The 16,500-nt window shown below is 44.8% G+C and overlaps 1 protein-coding gene and 1 pseudogene across 2 annotated transcripts in view; one reads left to right on the top strand and one right to left on the bottom strand.

The window, feature by feature from the left end:
* Window positions 1-16,500, bottom strand: part of ZFYVE1 (zinc finger FYVE-type containing 1) — a 59,502-nt gene that overhangs the window by 26,404 nt on the left and 16,598 nt on the right. For both annotated transcript variants that reach the window (XM_037984213.2, XM_007987193.3), the window contains exon 3: window positions 1,193-1,697. In XM_037984213.2, the coding sequence (XP_037840141.2) occupies window positions 1,193-1,697 (505 nt within the window). The remainder of the gene's footprint in view (window positions 1-1,192; window positions 1,698-16,500) is intronic.
* LOC103229300 (nucleophosmin pseudogene) lies at window positions 13,544-15,008 on the top strand (annotated as a pseudogene).

Below are 16,500 nucleotides of genomic sequence, written 5' to 3' on the forward strand. Positions count from 1 at the left end.
TCCATCTAGCCAAGTCTCTCAGAGCTCAAATGTCGCCTCTTCTTTCCTAGATTCCGTAACGTATAGCGTCCCTGCTCCAGACTCCCACAGCTCCGTACCTACATCTACTACAGAACAGAACACTGTGTGGTTGCCCCAACTAGACTGTGAGCTCTTCAAAGACAAGAAGTGTTTTTTCTGCTCTGTGCCTCAGTGCTCAGCACATGACATATGCACTCAATAAACTTTGATGACTGAATGAACAAGTGAAGACTGCAATTGTTTCAGGGGCCAAAATTACTGCTCCCCTCCAATCTAATCTGTTATTGCACCTTTCCCTCATCCTCCTACCACTCAGGTGAAGATCTTGCTTCCTATTTCTCTAAGAAAACAAATAAGAACTCACACACACACTTCCCATGTCCACACCATCTACTTATCTGCGACCATGTCCTTATCTTCTACTTTCTCTTCCAGTGTTATGGATGAACTGTCCATGGTCCTAAGGCCGACCCTTCCACTCATGCATCGCTCCAACTGTTCCTGCTCTCTTACATCTACATTCTTCCCTCTCTAATGAATCACTCTCATCAATACATAAATATCTGCAATACCTCACATCTTAAATTTTAAAAAAGAAAAATCCCTTGAAATCCCACATCAGCCTCCAGCTACAATTTCATTGTCCTTCTTTGCTTTATAGAAAAGAGCTGTATAGCTCTGTCAAAGAGCCGAATAAACTCACCACAGAAATTCTTCTCCTAATCTTATTATTTTTGTTTAGAGACACAGCCTCACTATGTTGCCCAGGCTGACCTCTAACTCTTGGGCTCAAGGGATTCTCCCACATGAGCCTCCCAGGTAGCTATAATTACAGGCACTTGCCACTGTACCTGGCTTCCTCCTATTTTCTCTTGATCCCACTCTGATCAAGCTTTTACCCCCCACCATCTCAGGGAACAGGTCTTATCCAGATCAGTAAGGACTTATATATTGCCGAAGCCAATTGGCAATTCTCAATCCTTACGCTAGTTGACCTATGAGCAGCTTGACATGTTTGATCACTCCATCCTCCTTCAAACACTTTCCATGTCTTCTTTGGACAGAAATCTTCTGGGCAATCCACTACCAATAAGTTGCTATTGCAGCCCAAATAGCTGCCTCCTTGTACCCAATAAAGGTCGAGCTGTGACACTGTACCCCATCCACTCACCAGAGCCCAGTAGTTGGGTGTGCACAGTCTCATGGAAGATGATAACTGCAGGGCCCAGGGTGGATAAAGGGACATCCAGGCCACAGCGAGCAGTGGTGGCCTTGAGCTCCTTGGTGAAGTGCTTCAGATAAGCTTCTGAGGCATCCCCAAGGAATTTGAAGAGGTCATTATGCAGCCGGTCTGCATGAGTTCGATAGATGACGAGGTCTGAGATGGCCAGGACCTTAAGCAGCAGCCGTGTTCTCTGGCTCAGATTCACGGTGGCCCCCAGGAGCCCTTCCGTATCGATCACTGCTACTTTGTGAACTGGGTCGTAGGCTGCCCACACTCCCACAGTGCAGGACTCCTGGGTAGGGGAGGTCTTGAAGACTTCACGACCATAAAAGAAAGTGTGGTTGAGAGTATGAGACTTTCCATCGCCAGTATTTCCAAAAATGGAAACCACTTTTAGATGCTGATCAGGTTTGCAGTCCAATTTTCTAATGAAGTCCTCTTCATTTGTTACCTGCAAAAAAAAAAAAAAAAAAAAAAAAAAGACTATGAAGTAGAGAAACTGTAAAAGCACTAGAAACACCTACAAGAATAAATGCTTCGCAGGGACAAGGAACTTGATTGAATTGTCAAGGAAAGGAAGTTGCAGGATAATAGCTCCCACCTCCACCCTTAGCAAACAGCTCAAAGGAACCTCTGAAGCTTTAGTCAGGGAAATAACTTAGTAGCCATGAAAATAGCTAAAACTATAAAAAGAAAAAAGAAAAAAGAAAAGAAAAAAAAACAAAACCAAAAAAAAGAGCTAAAACCATAAAAATCTTAGAGGAAAACAAAGTAATTAACCTTTGTGACTTTGGATTAGGCTATAGCTTCTTAGATAGGACAACACAAGCACAAGTAACAAAAGAAAAAACAGATAAGGCCAGGTGTGGTGGTTCACGCATGTAACAGAGGCTGAGGAGGGAGGATCCCTTGAGCCCAGAAGTTTGAGGCTGCAGTGAGCTGTGACAACACTACTGCACTCCAGCATGGGCAACAGAATGAGACCCTTCCTCAAAAACAAAAAAAGAAAGGGGGGTGGGGCCAAGTGAGGTGGCTCAGGCCTGTAATCCCAGCACTTTGGGAGGCCCAGGCGGGCAGATCACTTGAGATCACGAGTTCCATACCAGCCTGGTCAACATGGTGAAACTAAATAAAAGTCTCTACTAAAAATACAAAAATTAGCCGGGTGTGGTGGCAAGTGCCTGAAATCCCAGCTACTCGGGAGGCTGAGGCGGGAGAATTGCTTGAACCCAGGAGGCAGACTGCAGTGAGCCGAGATTGTGCCACTGCACTCCAGCCTGGGTGACAGAACAAGAACCTATCTCAAACAAACAAAATAAAATAAAATAACAAAATAACATAACATAAAATAACATAAAATAAAACATAAAATAACATAAAATAAAATAACATAACATAAAATAACATAAAATAAAATAAATCTAATAAGACTAGTATTCCAAACATACAAAGAAATCTTACAACTCAACAATGAAGATAAGCAACCCAATTAAAAAGTAGGCAAAGAATCCGAATAGACATTTCTCCACAAATGATATGCAAGCAACCAGTAAGCATCTGAAAAGATGCTCCAAGTCCTGAGTCACTCGAGAAATGCAAATCAAAACTACAGTGAGCTATCACTGCATATCCACCAGAATGACTACGACCAAAAGACAGCTGGGCACGGTGGCTCACGCCTATAATCCCAGTACTTTGGGAGGCAAAAAAGAGAGGACAGCTTGAGGCCAGGAGTTTGAGACCAGCCTGGGCAACATGGAGAGACCTGTCTCTACAAAAAAAATTTTAAATTAGCTGGGCATGGTGGTATGCGCCTGCAGTCCTAGCTACTTAGGAGGCTGAAGCAAGAGGATCGTTTGAGCTCAGGAGTTCGAAGCTGCAGTGAACCATGATTGCACCACTGCACTCCAGACTGGGTGACAGATGACAGAAACCCTGTCTCTAAAAAACAAAAAAAAAAAACAAAAAAAAAAAGACAACAAGCATTGGCAAGGATGTACAGAAATCACAACGTTCATGCACTTCTGGTGGGAATGTAAAATCACATAGCCAGTCCAGAAAACAGCTTGTCCACTCCTAGCTATATACCCAAGAGAACTGAAAACACATGTCCACACAAATCTTTTAAGTACATCAATGTTCACAGCAGCATTATTCACAATAGCCAAAGAAGTGAAAACAGCCCAAATACCCATCAACTGATAAAATGTGGTATATCCATACACTGAGTTACTATGCAGTCAAAAAAAAAGAATGAGCCACTTCCACCCCTTACTTCAGTATGCGTCGGTTATTCTCACCTTTGGGACATTTCTTATGTTCTTACTTTGACCTGACTCGGCAGAAATTCCTATCTATGCCTTGACGGTTTTCTGTCATGCCTGTGCCACTTCCTCCTTTCACAGTCTTCCTAAATCTTTCTTAAACTTCAGAGGGGGCTCTGAATGCTGCAGCAAGGCTGCATATTCCTGCTGTTGCGAAATGATGTTCATTGTATTGAAGTAATATCTACTGACCTAGTATTGGTTGTTTTTTTCTTTTCACTATACTATTTCCCTATTGACTTGTTAGGATTGGTCAGAAAATAGATAAGACTAGCAAATTGGAAGGGAATCATACATCTGAAAGATTCTATTGGAAAATGTATCCTGAATCATTTCAATCAGCTTTTTAGTGGAGAAAAACTACTACGATAGCAGATTTTCCTAAAATCCACAGTGGTATTTTATTTTTCACTTACCTAACCTTAGACTGAAACAATGAGAAAAGTATGCAAAATACAGTCACATTTCTCTTATTCTAAAGACACTGTCTACGGCCATACCACCCTGAACATGCCCAATCTCGTCTAAAGACATTAAAATGCTTTTCACAATTATAATTATGGAATTTGTAATATTCTGTATATTTCCAAAGTATTTATTAATAATTCAGCCCTCCAAATGTGCTTATAACATGGACAAGTGAGAGTTCTGTACCTACGTCCCACCCCCAATTATCATATGGAGAGGCTAAAGTGCAAATATTTTCCCTATAGAAACAATACAAATTTCATTTAGGTGCAGTGGCTTATGCCTGTAATCCCAGCACTTTGGGAGGCTGAGACGGGCAGATCATCTGAGGTTGGGAGTTCGAGACCAGCCTGACCAACATGGAGAAACCCCGTCTCTACTAAAAATACAAAATTAGCCAGGCGTGGTGGCACATGCCTGTAAGCCCAGCTACTCAGGAGGCTGAGGCAGGAGAATCGCTTGAACCCAGGAGGCAGAGGTTGCGGTGAGCTGACATCGCACCACTGCACTCCAGCCTGGGCGACAAAGCAAGATTCGGTCTAGAAAAAAAAAAAGAAAAAATACAAATTTCATTGTTACCTAATAACATTTAGGTAGAAATGCTGGGAAATCGTTTTTGTGAAATGAACACAGCTGGCTATCAAAGAGTATTTGCTTGACATTGCTGGGGTAACCACAACAAAAAAGAATGAAGTGCTGATACACGCTACAACACAGATGAACCTTGAAAACATGGTAAGTGAAAGGAGCCACACACAAAAGACCACATAGTGTACAATTCCATTTATATGAAACGTCCAGAGCAGGCAGATTCACAGACAGCAAGTAGATTAGTGGTTGCTAGAGGCTAGAGGGAGGAGGGAGAGACTGCTAAAGCTCGGTTTCTATTTGGAAAGATGAAAATATTCCAAAATTAGATAGTGGTAAGGATTGTACAACTTTATGAACATACTAAAAATACTGAATTATATACTTTAAACTGGTGAATTTTATGGTATGTGAATGACATCTCAATACAGTTTTTGGTTTTGGTTTTGTTTTTTTGAGATGGAGTTTTTGCTCTGTTGCCCAGGCTGGAGTGCAGTGGCGTGATCTTGGCTCACTACAACCTCCACCTCCTGGGTTTTAAGTGATTCTCCCACCTCAAACTCCCGAGTAGCTAGGATTACAGGCACACGCTGTCACGCCCAGCTAATTTTTGTATTTTTAGTAGAGACTGGTTTCACTCTGTTGGTCAGGCTGGTCTCAAACTCCTGACCTCAGGTGATCCACCTGCCTTGGCCTCCCAAAGTCCTAGGATTACAGGTGTGAGCCACAGCACTTAGCCAAGTTAACGTATTGGTCAAACCTCATCTACCATAATTCTCCTCCTAACAGTTTAAAGAACACTGCAGTCCTTATAAAAAGCCAGGCCATGAAGAACGATACCTAGGGCCGGTGAAATCCCAGACTGGAGCTCCTAAAAGATGCTCAGAACTTCTATTCTCGGAATACAGAACCCCAGGGTCAAAGCTCCTAACTCAAAGAGCTTATGGCTACTCAGGTGAAAGGAGTTTCCGAGGAAGCTTCACATCAAGTATCTTCCAGCCAACAGAGAGTAAGACACATTGCTGATTTTTTCTTTTTTTTTTTTCCTGTTTTTGTTTTTTTGGTGTGGTTTTGTTTTTGTTTTTGTTTTTTAGACGGAGTCTCACTCTGTCACCCAGCCTGGAGTGCAGTGGCGTGATCTCAGCTCACTGCAAACTCCGCCTCCCAGGTTCACACCGGTCTCCTGCCTCAGCCTCCCGAGTAGCTGGGACTACAGGTGCCCGCCACCACGCCCGGTCAATTTTTTGTATTTTTTAGTAGAGACAGGGTTTCACTGTGTTAGCCAGGATGGTCTCGATCTCCTGACCTCGTGATTCGCCTACCTCAGCCTCCCAAAGTGCTGGGATTACAGGCGTGAGCCACTGTGCCTGGCCCTTTCTCTCTTTTTTTTTTTTTTTTTTTTGAAACAGGATTTCACTCTGTCACCCAGGCTGGAGTCTGGGGCACAATCTCGGCTCACTGCAACCTCCACCTTCTGGATTCAAGCCATTCTCCTGCCTCAGCCTCCAGAGTAGCTGGTATTACAGGCACGTGTCACCACACCCAGCTAACTTTTTTTGTACTTTTAGTAGAGATGGGATTTTGCCATGTTTGCCGGGCTGGTCTCAAATTCCTGACCTCAGGTGATCTGCCCCTCCACCTCCCAAAGTACTAGGATTATAGAGGTGAACACCTTCTGATTCTTGAGTCTGCTTGTTTGATAACAGAGAAATATACAGACCACTCAGTGTGAAAATATGATAAACCTTTGTTTCCTATAATCTCATCAAGATAGTAAACTAAATCCCCGTGCTTTGGGAGGCCAAGACAGGAGGATCACTTGAGCCCTGGAATTCAAGACTACCTTAAGCAACATAGCAAGACCCCAACTCTACAAAATCAAAAAATTAGCTGGGTGTAGTCATTCACGCCTATAGTCCTAGCTACTCAGGAGGCTGGGACACGAGAATCACTTGAGCCCAAGAGGTGGAGGCTGCAGTGGGCCGAGATCGTGCCACTGCACTCCAGCCTGGGTGACAGAGCAAGACTCTAACTGAAAAAAAAAAAGTAAACCACTCATTATTCTATTAATGACATCACTATTGTTTCATTAAGAGCCTGAATATTGCTGATAATACTAACAGTTCACTGAATGCCGGCTACAGTGACAGTGCCCTTCACTAGAACCATGACGGCAGGGCCGTGTCTACCTTATCTTTACATGCAGAGCACTCAGGACACCGCCTGGCACACAAGAGGAGCTCAGTGTGCAGCTGCGGACTGAATGAGTGAGTGAATAAACACCAGGCACCTTGCTAGGTACCCAGGTACCTTAAACACTTTTCCCACCATACATCTTCCACAGGGCTGAACACACAGCAGCATTTCATAAACTTGGTGATGGGCTAAGTGATCCAGCAGACAACACAGAGAAACAAGAAGTTACACAGAGCAGCCCATTTTGGACCCATGTCACTCAGCCAGCCTGGTCCCAAGCTGCTAAGTTGGTCAGCAAGAGAAACAAAACGAAAGCTCTGTAAAGCTCTACCAGCATGGAGTCAGGTGAGGTCAGGGTGGCTGCGGGAAGAGCCATCCACCTGCTCAACCAGGCCTGGTATGGAAGATCAGGTCTAGGGATTTTCTCCCCACGGAAATCTACTCTGTCGTGACTCTTCACAAACAAAACAGCCACTGCTATCCAGATTATCTAAGAGCAGGCACCTGAAAGTGGGGACACAGGAACATTTAGGGAAAGAATTAAATGTCTCGGGATTCATATTAAGTGTCCACCAAATGATATATATATATACACACACACACACAAATAACTCACATGGGATGGAAAGAAGACACTCCTTGCCTGCATTTGGTGATACCATTTAGGCTTTTGGTGTCCGGGGGTGCGTCAAGTGCAGATGTCCATGTGTTGGGCCTATAGATGAGTCCAATGTAAATAATCCTCCTGGGAGGAGGAATCAAAGGCCCAGGCTGTTTGTTTCTACTGACAAGCAGTGAACAATCCCTTAACATGCAGCGACTGCATTTTCTTCATGTCAAAGGAGGCTAGGCCGGGTATGGTGGCTCACACCTGTAATCCCAGCACTGTGGGAGGCCAAAGCAGATGGATCACTTGAGCCCTGGGGTTTGAGACCGGCCTTGGCAACACAGCAAAACCCCATCTCTACTAAAAATACAAAAAATTGGCCGGGCGTTGTGGCACGTGCCTTTAGTCTCAACTACTCAGGAGGCTGAGGTGGGAGAATTGCTTGGCCTGGGCAGAGTTTGCAGTGAGCTGAGATCAAGCCACTGCACTCCAGCCTGGGTGACAGTGAGACCCCGTCTCAAAAAAAAAGGAAAAAAGAAAAAAAAAAAAGGAGGCTATAACCATCTTTGCAGGTGCTAATTAATCAAATAAACAAATATGCGGGAAAATGCTGGCACACTGAAACCATGCTTCACTTCTTCCTTCTCTGCCTTTCATGTTACTTTGCTTCCTGATATACTACTAAATTCATCCTTAACACAGGAGGATTTTCCTCTAAGCCAGAAAGGAGAGAACAGCCTAGCCTAGGTGGTAGCAAGACTGGTTTTCAGTCAGGGGGGCAAAGGTAGAGAAAAATAAGAAGATTCTCTTTGATAAAGGAAGGGGCGAGGAAGGAATGAGGCTCCAGCTCTACTTGTTCGGCCTGTCTACACTCACTGACCCCATGCTGCTCCATTCCTGGAGTGAAACAGGTTACCTGGCCCTGAGCTCGGCCAAATGGCCACCCCATCCAAGTCGACAACATGTTTGAAATGGTCACTGGCCCTTACCAACAGCAAACACAGAAGGGACACCAAAGCCACCCCTCCCCAACTTTTGCCTTCCATCTTCCCTGAGCTTGCTAGGCCTCAGGCGACTCCAAAACACCTGAATGCCACTACAGGCTTTGCCATGGTGTGGCCTTGGGAAAGTTACTTAACTACTCAATGCCTCAGGGAAATGAGATAACAACAGATGTCCAGCTCCTAGCGACAGACACTCAGCAGACTAAGAGACAAAGTATGCAAAAGCCATAGCACGATGCCTGGCATGGAGTAAGTACTCGATATGTGAACCATTATTAAAGACCAGCCCACTGGGAAAACACCCAGGTGCACAGCAGCAGAAGCTGGGCTTACACCTGCGAATTGTTCATTTGGGGGCTGATTCAGCAATGTGGTAAGATCGAAATAAATTCTACCTAAAACAAAAGATCTCACTGCTCACATCAGATAACCTTCTCCTGCTAATCAAAACACATTATTATTATTTTTTATTTTTTATTTTTTTGGAGACAGAGTCTCGCTCTGTCGCCCAGGCTGGAGTGCAGTGGTGCGATCTCCGCTCACTGCAAGCTCCACCTCCTGGGTTCACGCCATTCTCCTGCCTCAGCATCCCAAGTAGCTGGGACTACAGGCGCCCGCCACCACGCCCAGAGAATTTTTTGTATTTTTAGGGAGACGAAGTTTCACCATGTTAGCCAGGATGGTCTCGATCTCCTGACCTCGTGATCCGCACCTGGCCAAAACACATTATTATTCATATTGGCTTTATAGCTGGCTCTTAGTAACCATCTAATATTGTATTAATCTTTACAAGGCAGGCGTGGTGGCTCACGCCTATAATCCCAGCACTTTGGGAGGCCTAGGAAGATTGATCACTTGAGGCCGGGAGTTCGAAACCAGCCTGGCCAACGTGGTGAAACCCCATCTCTACTAAAAATATAAAAATTATCTGGGTGTGGTGGCACATGCCTGTAATCCCACCTACTTGGGAGGCTAAGGCAGGAGAATCACTTGAACTCAGGAGGTGGAGGTTGCAGTGAGCTGAGATTGCACCACTGCACTCCTGCCTGGCTGACAGAGTAAGACTTGGTCTAAAAATCTTTACAAAACCCAGCAGCACCTCTCTGTCTCCCTCCAATTCACCCAAAGCTTTTTACTTTGTATAGACTTCTGAGAAGAGTCTGTAAAATGAAATATAACCGTACTCAATGATCCCCCACCACAGTTCCTTCTTTTTTGAGACAGTCTAACTCTGTCGCCCAGGCTGGAGTGCAGTGCCCAATCTCAGCTCGCTGCAACCTCTGCTTCCCGGGTTCAAGCAATTCTCCTTCCTCGCCCTCCTGAGTAGCTGGGACTACAGGCGCGCACCACCACACCCAGGTAATGTTTTTGTATTTTTAGTGGAGACAGGGTTTCACCATGTTGTCCAAGCTGCTCTCGAACTCCCTGACCTTAGTTGATCTGCCTGCATTGGCCTCCCAAAGTGCTGGGATTACAGGAATAAGCCCCTGCACCCAGTTTAGAATTCAGAATAGTTCATGGTAGTGAAAAGTGTCCAGCAGTCAACCTCCGACCAAAGCAGGCCAAGGGAATAATGACGGTCTCCCTCGAGAGATCCTTCTAAGCCCTCACATAATCATTCTAGAATGAAAGACCATGCACCAGCTTTGTTCCAAGGAGGCCTGAAAAGGGAAACCAAGAGGTGAGGAAGGAACTAAAGAGCCTTGGAAGGAAGGAAGTTCAACGCAGCACAGTCAGAGACTCTAGAAGTTAAACCCCAATGAACTTGGAAAACACTCTTAAGTAGTTCGGCACCAAGATCTTTTCAGTGCTGGTCCCTGGGAAAAAAGGACTTAATCTGCACCAACTACAATCACACATTCCTCCAATTTTTTTTTTTTCTGGAGACAGGTCTCGCTCTATTGCCCAGGATGGAATACAGTGGGTCGCTGCAGCCTCAACCTCTCAGGCTCGATCAGTCTCCTGCCTCAGCCTCCCGGGTAGCTAGGACTACCAGTATGCACCATCATAGCTGGCTAAACTGTTTAGTTTTTGTAGATATCGATAGGGTCTATGTTGCCCAGGCTGGTCTTGAACTCTCAGCCTCAAGCAGTCCTCCTTCCTTGGCCTCCCAAAGCACTTGGGATTATAGGTGTGAGCCACTGCGTCCAACCCCATGGCCTAATTTTCAAACAGGATTTTACCTAAACTATGTCAAACAGATCAGTAGCCAGTCTATTTTAAAGTCCAAATGATAAGGAGATTTCCTTCCAATAGCAAGGTTTAAGTTCTATTAAACCTGTTTCCTCAACACAGCAAGTTTAGAAATGTTCTGTTCATTCTATCCTAAAGGGCGTGTATACTTCATGTTTATCCATGTACATGTTGCTAGAGTTTCACATAAAAACACAATCATTTCTCAATCAAATGTTTTCTGAAGACACTGAGGTCACGGGGTTGGTCTCACAAACACACTGAGCACATTTGGCAGGGGCAAAGCTCACTTTCTTCCACTCCAGTGTCCTCAAAGTGTTCCATTACTTGAGAGGTCAGGAATTCCTCGCCATGTCTTGTAACTACCAGTGGTGCTTCTGACACTTTGCTTCACAGAGACTGCCTGCAGCTCCTCTCCTATTCTAGCAGAAATAAAAGTGTTTCTTTTTTTATTTATTTTTGTGTGTGTGAGACAGAGTTCCACCCTTGTTGCCCAGGCTGGACTGCAACGGCGCGATCTCCATTCACTGCAACCTCTGCCTCCCAGGTGCAAGTGATTCTCCTGCCTCAGCCTCCTGATTAGCTGGGATTACAGGCATATGCCACCACACCCAGCTAATTTTGTATTTTTAGTAGAGACAGGGTTTCTCCATGTTGGTCAAGCTGGTCTCGAACTCCTGACCTTAGGTGATCCGTCCGCCTCAGCCTCCCAAAGTGCTGGGATTACAGGCCTGAGCCACCACGCCTGGCCTAATAAAAGTGTTTGTATGCAGAGATGATCCATGAAGAAATTCTTTTTCTAAAAAAAGTCATTTTTAGCTCCCTGATCAGTTTCTTTGACGACACCCAACACACCCAGTTCAGCAATCCATTTATATCTGAATAAAAAGCTTTCCAAGGCAAAGATGAATTCTGAGGACACACTGGAAATACCCAGTCATCCCCAAGCCCCACCTCATCCTCAAGGGAACTTTCTGAGGAGCTTCTGGATGGGAGATGCAGCTGCCTTTTTAAGTGGCATAGCATATCCATATTTGGCCAGCTGTGAAAACAGATGTAAGCTCTAGTAAAGGCCTGGCAGTGAGCAGAATGGTCTTTCATTCTGGAATGATTCTGAGGGCTAAGAAGGGACTTAACAGTAAAAGCTAAGCTACACAAACCAGGCTAGAAAAGAGAGCTAGGTTTAAATCACACCCTGGGCAACTGACTCAACCCTTCTCTTGCTCAAAGCCTCCATTCCCAACCACCACCTCTGTTAATGTTTTCCCACATTTCCAGCTCTGAACACCCCAACTAGAATGTACTCCAGGCTGGCAGAGATATGGTCTGTGTTGTTCACCACCGTAACTCTAGCACAGGGCCTGACACAAAATAGGAAATCAAGACATAATTGATCAATAAATGAATGAACACAGCACAAAATGTCTAGATGCTATATCCTCTGGGTGGGGGGATGGTATAGTATCGCCATTAAGGGTTCAACCAACCTCGCTCTATCATCCACTGACTTTAGGATAACTTTAAAGAAGTTATTTAACCCCTCTGGGGCTCTGTTATTCACCTCTAAAATGAAGATAACAACACAATCTACTTCATAGGATTTCTGCAAAAATTAAATAAGATGATGTACATCAAGCACTTAGCACAGTGGAGGCCCAGAGTAACTTGCAGTAACTGCTAGAGGCATGCTGACTGACATCATTGCTGGTTTGCCCCAAGCCAGAGTCATCACCATCAGCTGGAAATTTCTTTTTTTTTTTTAATTAATTAATTAATTATTATTATTTCTTTTTTTTGAGACGGAGTCTCGCTCTATCGCCCAGGCTGGAGTGCAGTGGCATGATCTTGGCTCACTGCAAACTCTGCCTCCTGGGTTCACACCATTCTCCTGCTTCAGCCTCCCGAGCAGCTGGGACTATAGGCGCCCGCCACCGTGCCCGGCTAACTTTTTGTATATTTAATAGTACGGGGTTAGCCAGGATGGTCTTAATCTCCTGACCTCATGATCCGCCCACTTCGGCCTCCCAAAGTGCTGGGATTACAGGCATGAGCCACCATGCCCAGCCTGGAAATTTCATTATCCCAAGTAAAAGCTCTCCTTAGGGAGGCTGGGTGCGGTGGCTCACGCCTGCAATCCTAGCACTTTGGGAGGCTGAGGTGGGTGGATCAAGAGGTCAGGAGTTCAAGACCAGCCTGACCAACACGGTGAAACCCTGTCTCCACTAAAAATACAAAAATTAGCTGGGTGTGATGGCGCGTGCCTGTAGTCCCAGCTACTTGGGAGGCTGATGTGGGAGGATTGCTTGAGTTATGATGGTGCCACTGCACTCCAGCCTAGGCAACAGAGGAAGACCATGTCTCCAAAAAAAATAGGGATAATTGAACAAGGAGGATCCTTATTCAATACTTACCACTCCCTCCCTCAAAAGGATATATCTTTTGAATTAAAAAAGAAACCTAGGCCAGCACGGTGGCTCATGCCTGTAATCCCAGAACTTTGGGAGGCCAGAGGTGGGAGGATCACCTGAGGTCAGGAGTTTGAGACTAGGCTGGCCACCATGGTGAAACTCTGTCTCTACTAAAAATACAAAAAATTGGCCAGGCGCAGTGGCTCACGCCTGTAATCCCAGCACTTTGGGAGGCCAAGGCAGGCAGATCACCTGAGGTCGGGAGTTCGAGACCAGCCCGACCAACGTGGAGAAACCCCTTCTCTACTAAAAATACAAAATTAGCTGGGTGTGGTGGTACATGCTTGTAATCCCAGCTACTTGGGAGGCTGAGGCAGGAGAATCGCTTGAATCCAGGAGGCAAAGGTCACGGTGAGCCGAGATCAGGCCATTGCACTCCAGCCTGGGGAACAAGAGCGAAACTCCATCTCAAAAAAAAAAAAAAAAAAAAAAAAGCAAAAAATTAGCCAGGCGTGCTGGCATGCGCTTGTGATCTCAGCTACTCAGGAGGCTGAGACAGGAGAATCGCTTGAACCGGGGAGGTGGAGGTTGCAGTGAGCCCAGATTGTGCCACTGCACTCCAGACAGAGTGAGTCTCTGTAACAACAACAAAAAAAAGGCCCTGGTGTGATTCCATCCTGCGCGGCTGTTCTCTGGAGCAGTGTTCGTTTATCTCCGTCCGCCTTCTCTCCCACCTAAGTGCGTGCCGCCACCTGATGGAAGATTCGATGGACATGGACATGAGCCCCCTGAGGTCCCAGAACTATCTTGTCAGTTGTGAACTAAAGGCTGACAAAGATGATCACTTTAAGGTGGATAATGATGAAAATGAGAACCAGTTATCTTTAAGAACGGTCAGTTTAGCGGCTGGTGCAAAGGATGAATTGCACATTGTTGAAGCAGAGGCAATGAATTATGAAGGCAGTGCAATTAAAGTAACACTGGCAACTTTGAAAATGTCTGTACAGCCAACGGTTTCCCTTGGGGGCTTTGAAATAACACCACCAGTGGTCTTAAGGTTGAAGTGTGGTTCGGGGCCAGTGCATATTAGTGGACAGCACTTAGTAGTTGAGGAGGAAGATGCAGTCAGAAGATGAAGAGGAGGAGGACGTGAAACCCTTAAGTATATCTGGAAAGCAGTTTGCCCCTGGAGGTGGTAGCAAGGTTCCACAGAAAAAAGTAAAACTTGCTGCTGATGAAGATGACGATGATGATGATGAAGATGACGATGACAAAGATGATGATGACGATGGCTTTGATGATGAGGAAGCTGAAGAAAAAGCACCAGTGAAGAAATCTATATGACATACTCCAGCCAAAAATGCACAAAAGTCAAATCAGAATGGAAAAGACTCAAAACCATCATCAGCACCAAGATCAAAAGGACAAAAATCCTTCAAAAAACAGGAAAAAACTCCTAAAACACCAAAAGGACCTAGTTCTGTAGAAGACATTAAAGCAAAAATGCAAGCAAGTATAGAAAAAGGTGGTTCTCTTCCCAAAGTGGAAGTCAAGTTCATCAATTATGTGAAGAATTGCTTCCGGATGACTGACCAAGAGGCTATTCAAGATCTCTGGCAGTGGAGAAAGTCTCTTTAAGAAAATAGTTTAAACAATTTGTTAAAAATTTTCCGTCTTATTTCATTTCTGTAACAGTTGATATCTGGCTGTCCTCTTTATAATGCAGACTGAGAACTTTCCCTACCGTGTTTGATAAATGTTGTCCAGGTTCCATTGCCAAGAATGTGTTGTCCAAAATGCCTGTTTAGTTTTTAAAGATGGAACTCCACCCTTTGCTTGGTTTTAAGTATGTATGGAATGTTATGATAGGACATAGTAGTATCGGTGGTCAGACATGGAAATGGTGGGGAGACAAAAATACACATGTGAAATAAAACTCAGTATTTTAATAAAGTGAAAGAAAGAAAAAGAAAGAAAAAGGAAGGAAGGAAGGAAGGAAGGAAGGAAGGAAGGAAGGAAGGAAGGAAGGAAGGGAGGGAGGGAGGGAGGGAGGGAGGGAGGGAGGAGGGAAGGAATCTATACGGCTGGGCAGGTGGCTCACACCTGTAATCCCAGCACTTTGGGAGGCCTAGGCGAGTAGATTGCTTGAGGCCAGGAGTTCGAGACCAGAATGGGCACCATGGCAAAACCTATCTCTACTAACAATACAAAAAATTAGCTGGGCATGGTGGCACATGCCTGTTAGTCTCAGCTACTCAGGAGGCTGAGGTGGAAGGATGGCTTCAGCCAGGGAGGCAGAGGTGGCAGGGAGCTGAGATCACACCACTGCACTCCAGCCTGGGCAACAGTGTGAGACACCTTCTCAAAAGATTTTTATTTTATTTTATTTTACTTTATTTTATTTTACTTTACTTTATTTTACTTTACTATTTTATTTTATTTTGTTTTATTTTATTTTATTTTTATTTTATTTTTGAGACAGAGTCTTGCTCTGTCGCCCAGGCTGGAGTGCAGTGGCATGATCTCGGCTCACTGCAACTTCCACCTCCCGGGCTTAAGCCTCCCACGTAGCTGGGATTACAGGCACCTATCGCCATGCCAGGCTAATTTTAGTAGAAACAGGATTTCACCATGTTGGCCAAGCTAGTCTCGAACTCCTAACTTCAGGTAATCCAGCCGCCTCTGCTTCCCAAAGTGCTGGGATTATAGGCATGAGCCACCGTGTCTGGCCTAAAAGATCGTTTTCAGAGAAAAAAAAAGAAACCCATAATAAGATTGCATAAATATATGTGTATATATATACACACACACACACACACACATATATATATAAAATACATAAGAAAACATTCAATCTTCTTCAAAAGAATGATATGGCCCAGTGTGGTGGCTCACGCCTGTCATCCCAGCACTTTGGGAGGCTGAGGCATAAAAATCATGTGAGGCCAGGACTTTGAGACCAGTCTGGGCAACATAGCAAGACGCCGTCTCTATTAAAAATTAAAAAATAGCTGGGCACTGTGGTTCATGCCTGAATCCCACTGATTTAATTTCTTAATTCATGAAACGAGTAGAGGGTTGGGGAGAAGCAAAGGGAAAGTAGGGAGAGAAAGAAAGGAAAAGGGGAAGAGGTAGGTAGGTTGTCTATAAATATCACAGATCTAGGTAACAGTTAACTGAGACATAGGGAAAAAAATTATAGAGCACCCAATGACCTACCAATTACAAACTAAACCCATGAGTCACTAGGCCAGAATGGGGATGCAAAAAGAACCATGGAGCCAGGTACGGTGCCTCATGCTTGTAACCCCAGCACTTTGGGAGGCTGAGGCGGGTGGATCACCTGAGGTCAAGGGTTCGAGACCAGCCTGACCAATGTGATGAAACCCCATCTTTACTAAAAATAAAAAAATTAGCTGGATGTGGTGGTGTGTGCCTGTAGTCCCAGCTACTTGGGAGGCTGAGA

Source organism: Chlorocebus sabaeus, chromosome 24, assembly GCF_047675955.1.
Source record: "Chlorocebus sabaeus isolate Y175 chromosome 24, mChlSab1.0.hap1, whole genome shotgun sequence".
In the NCBI taxonomy this organism is placed as follows: Eukaryota; Metazoa; Chordata; class Mammalia; order Primates; family Cercopithecidae; genus Chlorocebus; species Chlorocebus sabaeus.